Source organism: Paralichthys olivaceus, chromosome 2, assembly GCF_024713975.1.
Source record: "Paralichthys olivaceus isolate ysfri-2021 chromosome 2, ASM2471397v2, whole genome shotgun sequence".
Lineage (NCBI taxonomy): Eukaryota > Metazoa > Chordata > Actinopteri > Pleuronectiformes > Paralichthyidae > Paralichthys > Paralichthys olivaceus.
The window spans coordinates 17,346,963-17,362,533 of NC_091094.1; the positions used below are offsets into that span (position 1 = coordinate 17,346,963).

The window sequence follows — 15,571 nt, forward strand, 5'->3', positions numbered from 1 at the left end:
TTATTTTTAGATGCACATTTTTAAAAAGCTTTCTGTCTATTTTATTTTTATTTAACAGGAGAAAGGAACTTTTTTTCTGATTGGACAATCCCTCCAGTTCAATGTCAAAACTTGTTCAAATATTATTGCATTGCACTTTCTGTGATTGGACAGTAGTTGACGACACACAGATGCTGACACATCTAGTATTTAATACACCTTGCACTGAATCATTGATTCTCTATCTGGGCCTTTCAGAAATGTAATTCAATTCAGACTGTTTTCTTTTGTCCTTATTTCTTTTAATGCTTTATTGAAAAAAAACAGTGAAATGTACAAACTCAGCTCAAAGTAACAGTGTTGCTAAATTGAGGATTTATGTACATAAATAAATAATAAAAGCAAATAAAGATTAAAAAACAGAAATGGGATCATGAGAAGGAAATATATCTCCCCTCTCATCCCTCTCTGAAGGGATCAGTGTACACGCTGACAGTTTTATTACTTGTGTGTTTAGGAGTTAGACAGATTTAAATACAGCTGTTAAACTCACAGAGAACCTGCGAAGTTGTGAGTAAGTTTGCTTTCTTCTTTCGTGCTTGGTTAATGCTCATTAATGTTGATGAGCTTGACGTCACAGGACTCTTGTGTTGTCGTGACAGAAAACACTGAGACAAGTTAGAGCCACCGACAGTCTGTAGCTCAGAGGAGTCACCGACACAACAGGAGAATCAGGAAAACACTGGGATTTAAATGTATTTATTTTATTTCTCCAGCTCAGTTTATTTCCCTGCGCAGCCACCTGGGTTGAACCATAGCCAGGAGACGCAGGGGTGTCTCGGCCGAAAACGCGAATATAATAACCACCAGTTACAGTTCACATGAATAAAAACAAGTGGTGCGTATTTAATAAACTCTATAAAATATGTGTTGATGTTATCGCTCTGTTATTAACATACGTCATGCAGTGGTTTACAAATTTTTTTATTCCGGCCCCCCCCTCCTCTGCGGATGGGAATGGTCCATCCAGGAAGCATGTCCCAGTGTTTGGTAAAATACCAACAACAAACTGTCGCTTCTCTGCAGCGACTCGTTCCTCTTCTCCTCCACTGTCGCGACTGTGTTCACGTCATTTCGCGTCGTTATCTTGTCTCACGTTGTGTCCGTGTTGTGGTGAGAAGCTACCGGAGCTGCGGTGTGTGTCTGCGTGTGACCCGGAGCAGGACGTGTAGCTCCGGCTGCTTGTTTCTCCCTCTTGTTGTTTTTGTTTCGTGCGGACCAGCCTCCACTGAGCAGCCGACATGTCGGATCTGATCCTGCTGCTGCTGATGGTGGCTCTCCTCGTGTGTCTGCTGGTGACGGTGGGGGGCTTCCTGCTCTACTCGGGGCTCCTGTCAGACGTGCTCATAAAGACCGGGCCCCCTCCCATCAGGAACGTGACCATCGCCTACAAGTTCAAGGAGGGGTCGTACAAAGACTGCGGGGCTGCCTTCACGGAGAGCTGCAGCATCGGACCCAAGCTCAGCTCCATCGGTGTCTTCTACGATGACCCCAAACAGGTGAGGGACACCCCCCCCCCCTCCAGCCCAGCACCTGAGTCTCACCCCTGAGTCTGTGTTGACCCCATGACGTAACCACAACCCCCTCCCATGTACTTTGTCTCCTGATAGGGTTTTTACTGTCAGTCAGAAGTTTGACCTGCAGAGAGTGTGAGAGGTCACTCAGCCACTGATACTGTGCACAGCTCAAAATGACCAAAATCACCTCTGAGCAATTTAGTGTTTTCCTAAACTTTAACGAATTCCTGCTTAACTGTGGAAAACTTCTGCACACTGATCGATTCATGGGAATAATGATTTCCATGAATTGAACACAACAATAATGAATCCTGTTTGCATAACCAGAAAGTAGGGCTGGGTGATGTGGCCAGAGATAGACAAAACATTCAGATCAGCTGATAACGATGATGATCTTGATAAAAGTCACAGTATTATTTCTTAAAGACTCATTTTCGAGTGATGGCTGTCATTTTAAACTCTTCTTCAGGAGAAGAGAATGTAAAAGATAATTTATACTGTTTTATTGCCCTGCCCACTAAGAAACAGCAGATTTTTGGCACATTTGCATTAAAAATAACAATTCATCATCAACATTGTTGCTTGTTAGTTTTCTGACCGTCTACATCTAAACAATGTTTCCAGTTTCAGTTATGTAGTGATTTCTTATCATGTGTCTTCAAAATAACGGCACTGTCTGAGAAGGGCAGTGAGATCTGAGAGTGTAATGTCATGTACAAGTTAATGTAACTCAGTTACATATGGCTCAAGGGGTTAAACAGACAAGCTTCCTTTTTAAAGGAATCAAGCCTGAACGATGGAACCAGTCAGCTGTTCTGTGCCACGTTGCACTGTTGATATTTTTTTTCCGTCTCATCTGTGAGTCCCGGGAGCCTCAGCCTGTGTTTGTCTCTGACTCAGACATGGCAACCAGACTCCAAAGCAGAAGGGCAAACACATGCTTCTTGGAAGGTACCTGAGAAAGGCTGACAGATGTATGAGAATGTACAGTTTTTGGTAAAGTTGAAAATCCAAACTCTTGACACTATGACCTCTTTGTCATTCTGATCCTAACGTGAAACCAAACTAGGTCATTCCTCGGCAGAGGTCTGCGGTTATCTCCTGCTTTTACTTCACATACCCCTGTTCATCACGAGTTGTGTTTTTAGTCAATAAGAGAAGCCTGCACAGCAGCTGCTTGTTAGACGGGAATGTTTATTGAGTTTCCATCTGATACAGGTTAAGAGTACACGGATGCACAAAGTGCAATATGATACAGTTATACAACATAATACAGTATAATGTATTTATATCATGTTCCATGACTCATTATCTAAACTACCTGTACTTCCCCTTTGTTCTTTGCTTGACTTACATTGTGTCAGAACTGCTGACATCTGAATTCTGAGTTTGTCATGGTACGGTGACTTAAAACCATCTAACAAACATAGTGGCCAAATAGAGGCTTTTGGCACATCAACCAATTTTGCACAGTAACCACGTCAACAAGATCCCAGTCATTCTGTCAGGCCAAACCATAATGTTATTATCTTCTGTGGAGTAAAGATTGTTGCACACAGGCAGCACTTATTCTTTCTGCTTACATCTGCTGCTTTCTTTAGCACACTGTCCCTTTGGTAAGTTAAGGCTTTTAGTGGAAACCTTGACTGGGAGTTACACCAGTGGAAAGTTGCAGCTGGCGTCTATTGAGGAGCTTTTTAAAACTTTTCTGCTTGTATAAGGGTTTGTGGAGAGTCTGGATCATAATGAGCCATTACAGGATGACCAGATGTCTCTGTAACCACCAGTCCAAAGAGGTTTTTATATAGAGTCGATGACTCTCCTGGGATCTGTGTCTCTACTTAGATATAATCTGAAGATGTATGGACCTCTGACTTCCTTGTTGGCAAACACAGAAAAGGATTAAGCAAAAAGTATGATTGATAATGATTAACATAACAGATTTAAAGTTCAGGAGCTTATACAGCAAATTCTGTATTGACCTTTGACATACAGAAATGGACAGGATTTGAAAAACTTTGCTCACTGATGAAATCAAACATTTGTAGATGTAATATGAAATGTTTTGGGTGAAAATATAATTTAGTTATCCTTAAATTGTTTCTGGCCCTTTATATCTGAAGCAGCTGTTTTTCAGTGTTTGCTTTGGGACATTAGAATTTGTTTACCTTCTTTAGTTTACTAAAGCCAGGAGTCTGATTACTCATCTGCAACCTTGAAAGTAAACTCTGAGAGAACTTTGGATGAGATAGAAGTTCTAGTTAACAGTGATGCTTGTCTTTATTTCTCACTGAACTCTGATAATGCAGAGAGTAAAGTTGAGTAAAAGTTGTTGTTCACAGTGTTCTCCCTGAGAGGGTTTTTAATGGGCTTAGGATGCTTACTTTTTTTTCAACTTGCCATTATTTGTAGTGGAGTTTGCAACTGGCTGTGTTTAGACTTGACCACAGAACTTAAAATGCCCCCTGCATCTGGTATATCCAGTAGTTCACTTTTTCAATGTGTTAAGTTGTCAAAAAGTTATGCATGTAACAATGACACAAACTGGTCCTATCAGGAGCTGAGGTGGAAGCACACATTTTTCTTTGTGTAGTTGTTACAAACCTGAATGAGGGGAGCAACAACTGCCAGTGAGGGGAAAAGTCAAAAGAAGCCATTTATTGTTCAATGGATCATAATTGACAAAACAAACACATCAGGTTAGACGAAGAACAAATGAAGGGCTGCGGGAGGCAACAAATCATGAATCCACTGTAGATGGACTCATGCAGAAACACACCATCATGGTATCACAACCTTAATGGCACAAAGAAAACACTTTGCCTAACTTCTCTAAGAAGTTGGACTGAACAAAAAAATTATATTTGGATTACCATCCATACAATTTACAACTAGACAACCAAGCTAACATTTCTTTAAAGATTTATATTTCAATTTCCATGTGTAGCAGAGCTGTTTCATGTAACTAAAAGGTTTTGAAATTGGGAGGTGGACCAGGGGGGCTACAAACTGGAAAACCGAAGTGTTAAAATATTGCAACAGTAACAAAAAGAGATAAATAATTTGTTGGATTTTGTTCAGAGGTGGTTCAGATACAGTAGTTTCAACATTTTTTATGCAGAGTCAGAGACCAATAAATATCCCAGAACAGGCCTTGTATTGCTGGAGTTTATTTAGTGTAATCACAGGTTATGTCAAACAGCAGTATCATCGAAGCAAGTAAACTCAGGTGGTGTGAGGTTGTGTCTTTTCCTCTTTCCTTTGTCTGAGGGGAGGCTCATCGTCTCAGCCTTTGCAACACCCAGATGTAATTGTCCAGCTGATTCTATCTCACATGCATGAAGGAGACCACAGCCTGGTTAACACTCACAGCAATACATTACTGGCCACTGTGAATACAACCTTATTGATATTAGGAGCTTCACAAAGACAAAAAGAATACAAAACATTAAAGACAAGCATCAATTTTATACAGTGATATGATATAAATGATATAATACAAAATCTTAAAAACAGAAGATAAAATAATTCCCAAAAAAAAAGAAAAGGTAATTGTATACTAAAAAAAACCCTGTTCAAGTGAAAACCATTTGGTAAAAGTACATTTTGAGGGATGATTTAATCTGACTCAGGTAAACTACTACATACTTTATTTTAGTTGACTGCATGTGTACATCTGAAAATATTGTAATAAATATACTTATTCTCTGCTAACTGCCAATGTCCTCTGTAAGATTTACACTGATGGCCACTAGATGGCAGTATTAGCATTGAAGCTGAGTTTGTGTGGGAGGCAGAAGCCTCCTCGAAACCTAATTGATCTTAAAAAAAACAACTTAATTTAAGCAGTGCGACTCAGCCTCGCATCATTCAAGCAGTAACAAAAACTAGTTTCATCACATTAAAGTTAACCTGGATTCCAAACCTGTGTTAATTGGTCACTGTCTTTCCTGCGTCTCTCGCTCCTGCCTCTGGAGCCACAGTATTTCCAACAAGCAGTCATTTGCATTCAACCTGCATTGGAGTTGTAACATAGTCCCTGTTTAATGACTGTGATAAAAGCAAGCACGACTCTGTCTCCTGAGCACCAAGATTCAAAACTTCCACCTACTGATCAGAGAGCAGACTTGTGTTACAGCAGCTAAATCTGTTGTATTTCCTTCAGTCAGACAGCTGTGACCTGTTATCAGGTTCTTGGTCTGCTCTATATGTAAGATTGATGAGGTGACTGCTCCCCATAAGTGATGCCAAAGCATCTCAATCGCCACCTGGTGGCTGGCTGCAGTATAGTCATAAATCCCAACTCCTCCGTGTCAATGGATGGGACATGGACCAAATTAAGTAAACCTCAAAGATGGTTTCTGACGTTTTTGGTGGTTCTCATCACACTGATGTATTTTCTGATGGGTAATTTTCCTGCCAAGTTTTGTTTTAATTGTGATTTGATGCAATAAAAAGACGGGTAGAGACGTCATAATTGACAGCTGAGACTGACTCTTGACTGGTCAAGTGCGTGTATCGATGGAACTTTGCTACCATGTCTCCACCCCCTCATTGCTTTTGTGCAGACTCAAGCTTGTGATGTTCAAAATGGCAGTGTTCATCTGCAGAATATTTAAATGCTGGATAGAAGGAGAAGGTAGAGATGAGTCAGCCATCTTTATGTACCACCTATGGTCTGCACTGATAAATGCCTCACCTCACTCTGCTGATGAGACATTGAAGACAACACTTTAGTAAACAATGAGCGCTAAATCTGGTTGCTCTTCTTGACGCCTCTTCCTTATTCATGTCCATTCATGCATGAGTGTGCTTGCAAGTACACTCACAATAGCCAGAAGTAATTATCACTATCGCCTCAGGGATTGGACAGTTTAGCAGCTTTTTTTCCTCACAAGCATCAGTCCACTGGACAGTGACCCACAACAGATTGGAGGTTAAACTTTAAACTCACCAAACCATTGGAGGCAGAGCTGCCTCAGGCTCGGTTGTAATGGAGATTTGACATTAATATTGAAGAAATCCCAGACTGGATAAAGTACAGGAGGCAGTCTGTCCTGCAAGAGAATGCCCACTGGCCTGTGAGGGATGGAACAATAAACTATCCGAGAGTGAGGGATTTAAAGATGAATGTCATTTCAGTGGAAATAATTGGCAGTTAACACAGAACATTCTCTTCACTGTAATGCTGCCTGTAGTGGATATGATAAAAGTCTGTCCACACTTGATGGAAATACGCAGCAACCGCAGCTGCCTCTGACACTGATGTCATGTTGTGTTCGTATCGAGGCTAAACCGGAGCTGCTGTTTGGTTCTTCCTCTGATCTAGCGAATTCCCCACTTTGTTTTAAATTCTGAAGCTCCCTATGACAAGCAGGAGAAAATGAAATGTCATGTAGACGTATATGGGAGTGGCAGTGAGAGATGAGGCGAGGTGTGCAGCTGCCTTCGAAGAGGATAAATTGGTAGCAGTCTGACTCACCTTGAGAGGCTCGCAGTGCTCCAATTCATCAATCGGAATTTCAGATCAGAGCACGGAGCATCGCCACACTCCCAGTCAAATTTATTAGCATTTTACTGCCGCTTGTCTGTCTGTCGACGGCAACAACATGAAAGGGAGGCTTCTGGCAAGGAGCTGCTGCTTTTAAAGGGGATATAAAATGAGAAATAAATACGTTGATACTCTGAAGTCTGGTCCCACAGGTCTTCAAGTCAACATTATGTAAGACTGTGGACACGCTGGCTGTCCCCATTGTAAGGCACCCCATTAACGTTTATGAACATCTCTACACTGAGTGAATTGAAAATGAAGCGGAGGCATTCCAGACAGAATCTTTAAAAGCTTTTTTATCCTGAACACAACCGTTCAGTTTACTTTTAGGATGCCATTCGTTGTCACCAACTGTGCAGAGGAAAAAAAAGATGTTACTCAACAAGGTGACATGCTGCAATTTGTCAGTGAAACAAGATGGTGAAGAATATCTTAAAATCTCTCGCACCATCAATCCTGTGACATGTATTGGCTCTTCAGCCTGTTATGATGCGCAGGATATTGGATTACAGAGCCGAATATCTATCAGCGCAGCAAGGAGGTGGAGAAAGAGATGGAACATTTTGTAGAGAAGGAAGGAAGCCTAAGCAGAGGAGGGAGGGATTCATTCATATCTCCTATTAGCCAAGATTATCTCCCCGCTCTGTGACATCTGGCTGGAGGAGTGCCACACTGTGTCCAGCTGGCCCGTGGAGCGGTGAACCAGCAGCACGACTGTGGCAAAGGAAAACTGTGTCCTGCCTCCAGCAGGCTGCTTATCCTCGCCAGTAATTATACATGCCAGAACTCCCAGGATGCCATGTGTAATTACCAGCTAAGTCTGAGCACAGCCTAAAGGGACTGAGCTGAACTTGGTGAAAGAGAGACAGAAAAAAAAGAGATCTCCACTGGCTCCTGCCTCAAGGGGCCATGGGGGCCCACGCTTCATCACTGCAATGAATAATCTGATTTGGACGCTTTAGCCTCCCCCCCAACCCCCCTGCAAAAAAGGACACATTTGCAAATTTAAGTTTATTTCCACTGTTATTGCTAGCAATGATGTATTTAAGTGGTTTGATATTAAATCAGTCAAGGTGATGACTGACTTCACTTTGGAACCAAATAAAAAAAAAAATCACTTCAGCTAAGCGTTCTTCCCCTGTTGCAAATCCTACAGCCCGTGACAGCATACCTGTGGTGCCAGTGCTGTGCAGCCCTATTAGTTTCAATTTTTTCCTTCCTAGTGACTTTGTCTCTGCTGCCTCGTCTGCCTGCCTGTGGGGATGGGAGGGCGAGGCTGGTGGCTTTCAATCAGCTGAGACAGGTTATCGCTCTGACACACTGAGGCAAGAGACAGCTCTTTCTGAGAGATTGCTTATCCCGTAGTCATCCGTTCTTCTCACTCCACATGTGTCAAATTCTTTGCTTGTTCATGGAAATGCCCTAAACACCATCTGTCTCAGTGTTCCAGCTGCAGAGAGAAGACGATACTGTGAGCCACTGAGCAGAGACAGGGAGAGAAAACTCTCCAGCAGAGGCAGTGATGTGTATTGTTTGTGCAGCTCATTCATCCAGTGCAATTGAACTGTTGATGAAATTTCATTTGTTTTTTTTGGCCAGTTATCTGTTCCTCACAAACTTTGTGTTTTTTTTTTTGAATGCTGCATTTGCTGCTTATCATGCTTCACTGCTGACATTGATGTGAAGATGGTGTTGACATCCAGCAAGGCTCCAAATGTGCAGATTTGTTGAATGCGGCACAGTGAATGACCCTCGTACAATCAAAGCCTCGTAATTCTGCTCTGGCGTGATGGTAATCACAGTTTGCACATGAAGGGCACACATGATAAAATGCTTCAGTGAACCACTTCACAAAGACTGAAGCACTGTGCTCACATTTTGATGCATGCTGCGTCAAACTAAACATGTGATGTTTCTTTCTGTTACCTTTTTAGTCCTCAAAGTTTCTTAACAGTGCTGCTATGTTTCCTTTACATGTTTTAGTGGTTCGTTTACAGAGAGAGCAGATGTTAACCTCTTTCAGTCTTAATCACTCCTGCTCCACTAATTTAGCTTCACAGTTTGTTGATTGTTCGCCTGGTAGTCGTGTTTTAAGGAGGATGGTGTTGATACTCTGTCAGTCTGAGTATGGCACATTCATTAACATCCTGTCATCTAGCTGCAGTAAGGTTGTCCTCTTGCCTTGTTTGTCCTTGTGCCCATTAACACTTGTGTTATGAAATGAGCAACTGCAAATGAGGTTAGCATTCAGTTAAATGTATCCCAAGTGGTGATAGACAGGAAAGAGGTGCAGGCCCAAGAGTGGAAAAATGCTGAGGATTTTAAATTGACTGGACTAAATAGACAGAGACAGATGGAGTAACAGACAGAGAAACAAGCAAAGGGACTTTCACTACAACATAATTAATTTGTCATAACTAGAATGGCCAAATAGTCTCCTCATGAATCAACATTCACCATATTTTTATTTGGATCTGCACTAAATTGCACAAATTCATATATACCCCCCTGTTTTTATTTAATCAATTAATTTTGATTTTATCAAGATCCATGAATTTCTCCATGAGAAATCAACAATAATGTTGCAAATCTCCCCATCTCACAATGTTGAAGACAATTTGAAAAAATGTCTGCACCTGATCTAATGTAATGGGTTCTTTCCTGTCCTATAGAGCATCTTTCCACCAAATTGTGTGATAGTCCATCTTTTTGAGTAATCCTACAGACAAACAAAGAAACAAATCATGACCCCGTTGGCAGAGGTATTAACTGTGCAGTCACATGCTCCTAGGAAAGTCCTGTTACCTGAGTTGGGAAGTTGTTGGACTTTGGGTTGTTCATGCTTTAAAGTCAGAATTTGCAAGAAAACATGGATTAACAGCGTTTAAACACCTTGACTCCTCTTTCCAACAGGTGTGACAGGTATATAAGTGATTTAAAACATCAGTACTAACGTCTTATGTTTGGTGCTTGTGAGAGATGGATAGAGTTTGGAAGTGATTGACTTGAAACATTCGACGAGTTCACATTAAAAGCTACTATTTAGAGCTGGTCATTATAAAATTGTGTCATTTGATCTATTTGACAAGGCAACTCCTGTACCAGAGTTTAGAGTGAAGCAGGTCTCGGGTGTGCTGGAGAGATGGAGGGAGCAGGCATCCCAAAGCCACGCCCAGCAAGACAAACACACAGAAGTGACCGACAAATAGTGACAAACAACACACAAGAGGAAAGCACAGGAGGACATTGGGAACATAGAGAGCATGATGAGAAGGAGACTATAAGGGTGTATGTGAACAGAAAGATCAGTGAATGAAGAGAGTAAATCCTCATTACGTGTCCCCTAATAAAGAATTACCTCTGTCAGCCTTCCTCCTTTTTATTGTTAGAGAGTGCATCAATCAAAAAATGGCCCTTGTAGCCTCAAGCAAAGAATTGCTTTTGAAATGACTTTTTCTCCAAACAGGTCCCTGGAGACCTGGCGTAGGGGAATCAGGTAGAGATGGGAATGGCACCATTTGTGAACGGAAAGCCATCTCATAGTCCCATGGGCCAAAAGCTCTTCCAAAGTTGACTGCATGCACCTTTTTTCTCTATTTAATGAGCATGCTTAGCATAAGGAAATATAGGAAATGAAGAATCGTCGCACATATAATCAGCAGATTCCAGTGATTTCTTTTTTTTTTCAAATCAAGTCAGTGTTAACGTGATTGGGTTTCTCCAGCTTGGTATAGAAACATAATGCATCAGTTTTGAGTTATTGAGGTAAGAGCTTCAGTCTTTCCCATTTTCTGACTCTCTGCTTCTCACCTGAGTCAAAGCCTTTCCTTGGTTGCAGAATCACACGCTGTCTTTCAAACGCAGCTCTGGCAGCAGCGGCTGACATTTCGAGGGCTGCTGCCCGACTTGGATGGCATCTGAGAATTTCTACCTTTTTGTTGTGTTAGAATTTTAGACGCAAACAAAACAACTGCGGTGGGGGGAGACAAGACAAGTCAAGTACATGGAGTGGTGTTCCTCACTTTCCTAATTGCCTGTAGTCTCCGGGTGGTGTTATCTGGAGGGAAACAGAGATGAGATGCAGTCAGGGCTGCTGTTTGTTCTTACCACTGTGTGGGATGTGAATGATAGCTGGAGCCCTGAATGATATTATTAGAGAACTACTGGTTTAGCTAACACACTCTAGTCTATCAGTGTGGAGAGCATGAGAGATGTAGTGAGATGGCAAGATACTGGAGCAAGTCTGTGGGAGGACAGTTGTTATCCCCTTTGTGTTTGAATGGTTATTGTTGTGTCTTATCAAAGAACACCAGTGTTGACAGGGAGCAGCTACATACAGAAACCTTGTTGACAGCACCATACATTTGATTTGTTCATGCAGGGAAAAGGGCGATGCAGGAGAACCCCGCACATAAATCCATTGAGATGAGAAAATATAGAATACAGTCCAGATGCAAAGAAATTAAGGTGCTTAAACAATCATGTTGGTAAAGCATATAGGGAAATTAAGTATTAATATACTGACGATAACATCATAGTGTAATATCAAGATTGTATTGTATTGACTACAACTGATTATTTTAATTAATTATATGAAATAATTTGTAATTACATTTGTTTAATGTATCAAGAGTAAGATATTGAGACATTGAAACGAAATGAAATGAGAAGTGAAAATTAATTTGCATTGATTATAATAGATAATTAAAACATGAATTAAAATTATTTGTAAGTTTGTATGTTGTGTAACTAGGCACAGCAATGCTTTGAGGTAAATGCTATGTATGAAAAGACACAAAATGAACACTGTGAGCAGACTACTTGATCACTAACCAAATTATTTAAACAGCATTTGTATAGGAATGATTCTGTCTCAAGCTTTTTGATCGATATATATATAGTTTCCACTGTATATAATTTAATATAATTTAAATAAACATTTCCATAAAATATATCTGCATACCATATATTCACTAAGATATAGTATTAGCAAAGGTATGCACATGTAAGATAAAACAAACAAGGGGAAAAAGTATGTACGTTACAACATCATTTATTTATTAAAAGAAGAACATGCCTATAGGGTGTTACATAGTTAACCCAGTTTTCACATTGTGAAGCAGATTTTTCAATTTATGATTGAAAAATGCTTTTTTCTTCATTTTGTAAACCCCCATTATAATTTCAATTAATGCGTTTAAAGGTGGGCTGTCCTCTTCCTGGTAAAAGTCTCCCAGCAATATATTCACTTTCATTTTACATGCATTATACATTAAGTGCATTGTGTTTCCCTTTCCAATAAGTCTTCTATATGGAGCAATATAATGTGACAGCCTCAGATAATATAGTGGTTGTTTACATTTTGTTTTCCACAGTTTGTGCTGCACTCATTGAAGTTACCATCAGAGTGGGATTTCTGAGAGTGTGTAATAAAAAACATCATTAAGTTTCTCTATCCAAACTTATTGTCAATTTTTCCTCAGATATAATTATCCCTTCTTCTTTCTTCTGTCTTATTTTATAGGTTTGATGCTTACGTTTATATGAAATGATTCTTTACCAGCACCCGAATTATGATTACTTTTTAGATAGTTCCATCAGACATATACTTGCATCGGTTACATTTTAAACCCTATATAGACATAATGTCTCATCTACAGGTACCATTACATCTCCCAATATCTCCCTCTATTGCATATATTCTTTTATAATAGTTATCCATGCTTTAGGAGTCAATCCAGGTGGATTTCTGATATTTTTATAACTTTGTAGGTTGTTATTAGCAAAGATTGTCAGGATTGGCATGACCTCAGAAAAAACTTTGGTAAGGATCCGAGTCAGGAGGCAGAGCCAGGATTTTTTTTCTCTTTCTTTAACAGACATTTTATGACATTTTCACTGATTTCCCAATAATTCATGGATCTAGATTTTAAAAAGCATCTATGTTTAGGGGACTGATCTTTATGAGTCCAAATAAAAATCTGGATCTAGTGGATTTTAATGTGGTTTCAGAAGAGGACTGTTGGCTGAGGTATATAATCTCGAGTATAGTTTAAAATGTAAATCACTGAAAAACTCATTCGTCTCATATATGTAATCAATTACACACAGTAAATATAAATCTAAATTATGTTACTTGAAAGTAGATGCTGACATTGTCACAGTGCAGCAGTAATTCTGTCTGTCTGCGGGTTGATCTGGGTCGCTCGACTCACTGCTGAACACGGTAGGATCTCTGTCAGGTGACAGTAAAGATTATCTGCTCATGCTCAACCGGCATTGTCAGTCATTATTATTACCCAAGCGATGCAGGCATTAAGAGACACTGAGGGTGAGGGGTGGGATGATCAAATAGATTTATCTCAGGCTCGGTGCCTCACCAACAGCCAACGACGCTGAGTTATGGCACAAAAGCTTCTGTATGAACAAAGTAGGACCGTGGGAACGGTACAGCGTAGTAGTGGCCAAATTATTATTGTGGATATTAGAAACGAGAAGGAAAAGAGGAGAGGGTTGTGGTGTTTAGATGTGATAATTATGAGAGGGTGCTAGGGACACGAAGATGAGTGTTGCTGGCTCCCATCTGTGCCCCTTCAGTGCCAGCCCTCCACAGACGGACAGTGTCATCGAGCAGAAACCAGCAGCAGGTCTTAAAGGAACATAACAGCATTTTTTTACCTGTTTACTACGAATCATAGATTTCATGTATATGTTTAAGTTCATTATCCAAGCTCCCGGACCATTATGATTCCCAACACATTAGATTTACTTTACTTTATTTATCAGAAGAATATCACTCATGAGTATCATTTTTATATTATGCATATAATCATTAGATACAAGGTATGATTTTAGTTATGTGTAAATGAATGATACTAAAACATTTTACCCTTTGCTCCCTGTCAGTTGGATTTGGTTTTGAAAATGCAGAAATGTTCAGTGTACTTATGTGATTTTCAGTAACTTGACAAAAACATGTAAAAAAAAAAAAAAGAAAGAAGAAAAAGAGCCTGGCTTGGTCCTTTAACAGCAGCTCCCACTCTCCATCTGAAGCTTTTCAGACAAATTGTAAGCAAACAGATCTGAGTGGGATAATCTCTGTCAGATCCTCTTCTTACTGATAACTGGATCAGTGATTGAGACACAAATCAACACAAATTGATGCATAAAATCCTTATAAACACCCATAAGCCATTTTGTGACTTTGATGAAATCCAAAATCTAAAACCATTAGCCTTTTCTCAAATTGCATTCGTGCTGTCCAGCACAGATGTAATTTGAGCTACCGCATATGAGACCTGACTGTTGGGTAACGGGATGTTCACCAGAGCAGACAGCCCTCTGTCCAGAGACACCTCAGACTATGTGAAGGTGCAACGTCTCTGCAAGTTTACATCAAACATCTTCTATTTTTACTCCCTTCTTATGTGCTGACACAACATTAAACACAATCAGGGACATTTCAATTGCATCCTCAATGCTCTCTCTATCTCTGGGCATCCCTTTTTCATTTAAGGGCCTATTGTTCATAATAATTGTAATGAATAATAAAATAATAACACAAACCAGATGCATCTAATTATCTGGGATATGACCGATGTATACACGTTCAGGTATTTCAATATGGTAATAAAGTGGGCAATCAGCTTTGGAGGCAGTATGCAACCTTTTTTGAATTGTTACATTTCTTCATGCACAGGGAATTTTGACTTGGTTAACTTAAAGATCATTAGATTTCTATCTCAAATCCAACAGAAACGTGCTACAGTACAAAAATACAGTACAATTGAATGAAAAATGCATTTTTCTTCCAACCTCTGGTGATGGTCTTATAAAGAAGAACTAGAATCCACTGGTGTGAAGTGACTCATTGAAGGGATTTGTATTTTTATTTTATTATTCTATTTATGGTTTATTCATTCATACCCCCTCTCTCTCCCTTCAGAGGCCGTCAGAGAAGTGTCGCTACGTGGTGGGCAGTGTCCTGTGTGAGGGTGAAGAGAAGCCGGATCAAGAGCTGCAGAAGCTGTACGAGACGTTTGGCTTCAAGGTGTTTTCTCTTCCAGAAGTGAGCCACGCTGTGACCACCAGCTTCCCCTGCACCACCCCTCTGTCCCACGTGCTGGGACCTTACAGGGTCTACCCGAGCCTTGCTTCTTACATTGAGGTACATACACTATGTGAATGCATCAGTCATTCTGAGGCTCTTTTTCAGGCATATAGTATCTGTGCAAATACTGAGTAAGGATTTGTCTCTTTATTAGAAGTATCCTTGAGAAGCACAAAAGGATTTGAACAGTGAGCATATCTCAAGTGTTTTCTAGTGTTAACTTTTGAGCAAAAAGTTCCATAACAACTGTTCCATGCTCCTCTCCTAGATAAGTGTATGTCATCATATATAAAAGTAAGAGAGTTCTCTTTTCTTTCTTATGTCCTTCTACTGAAGTGGATAGTTATTCACCTC

At 40.2% G+C, this 15,571-nt stretch overlaps 1 protein-coding gene across 1 annotated transcript in view; it reads left to right on the forward strand.

The window, feature by feature from the left end:
* Positions 1-920: 920 nt before the first annotated feature.
* tex264a (testis expressed 264, ER-phagy receptor a) overlaps positions 921-15,571 on the forward strand; it is a 64,093-nt gene continuing 49,442 nt past the window's right edge. The window contains exons 1-2 of the mRNA XM_020087144.2: positions 921-1,538; positions 15,053-15,274. Coding sequence (XP_019942703.1) covers positions 1,281-1,538; positions 15,053-15,274 — 480 coding nt within the window. The 5' untranslated portion in view covers positions 921-1,280. The remainder of the gene's footprint in view (positions 1,539-15,052; positions 15,275-15,571) is intronic.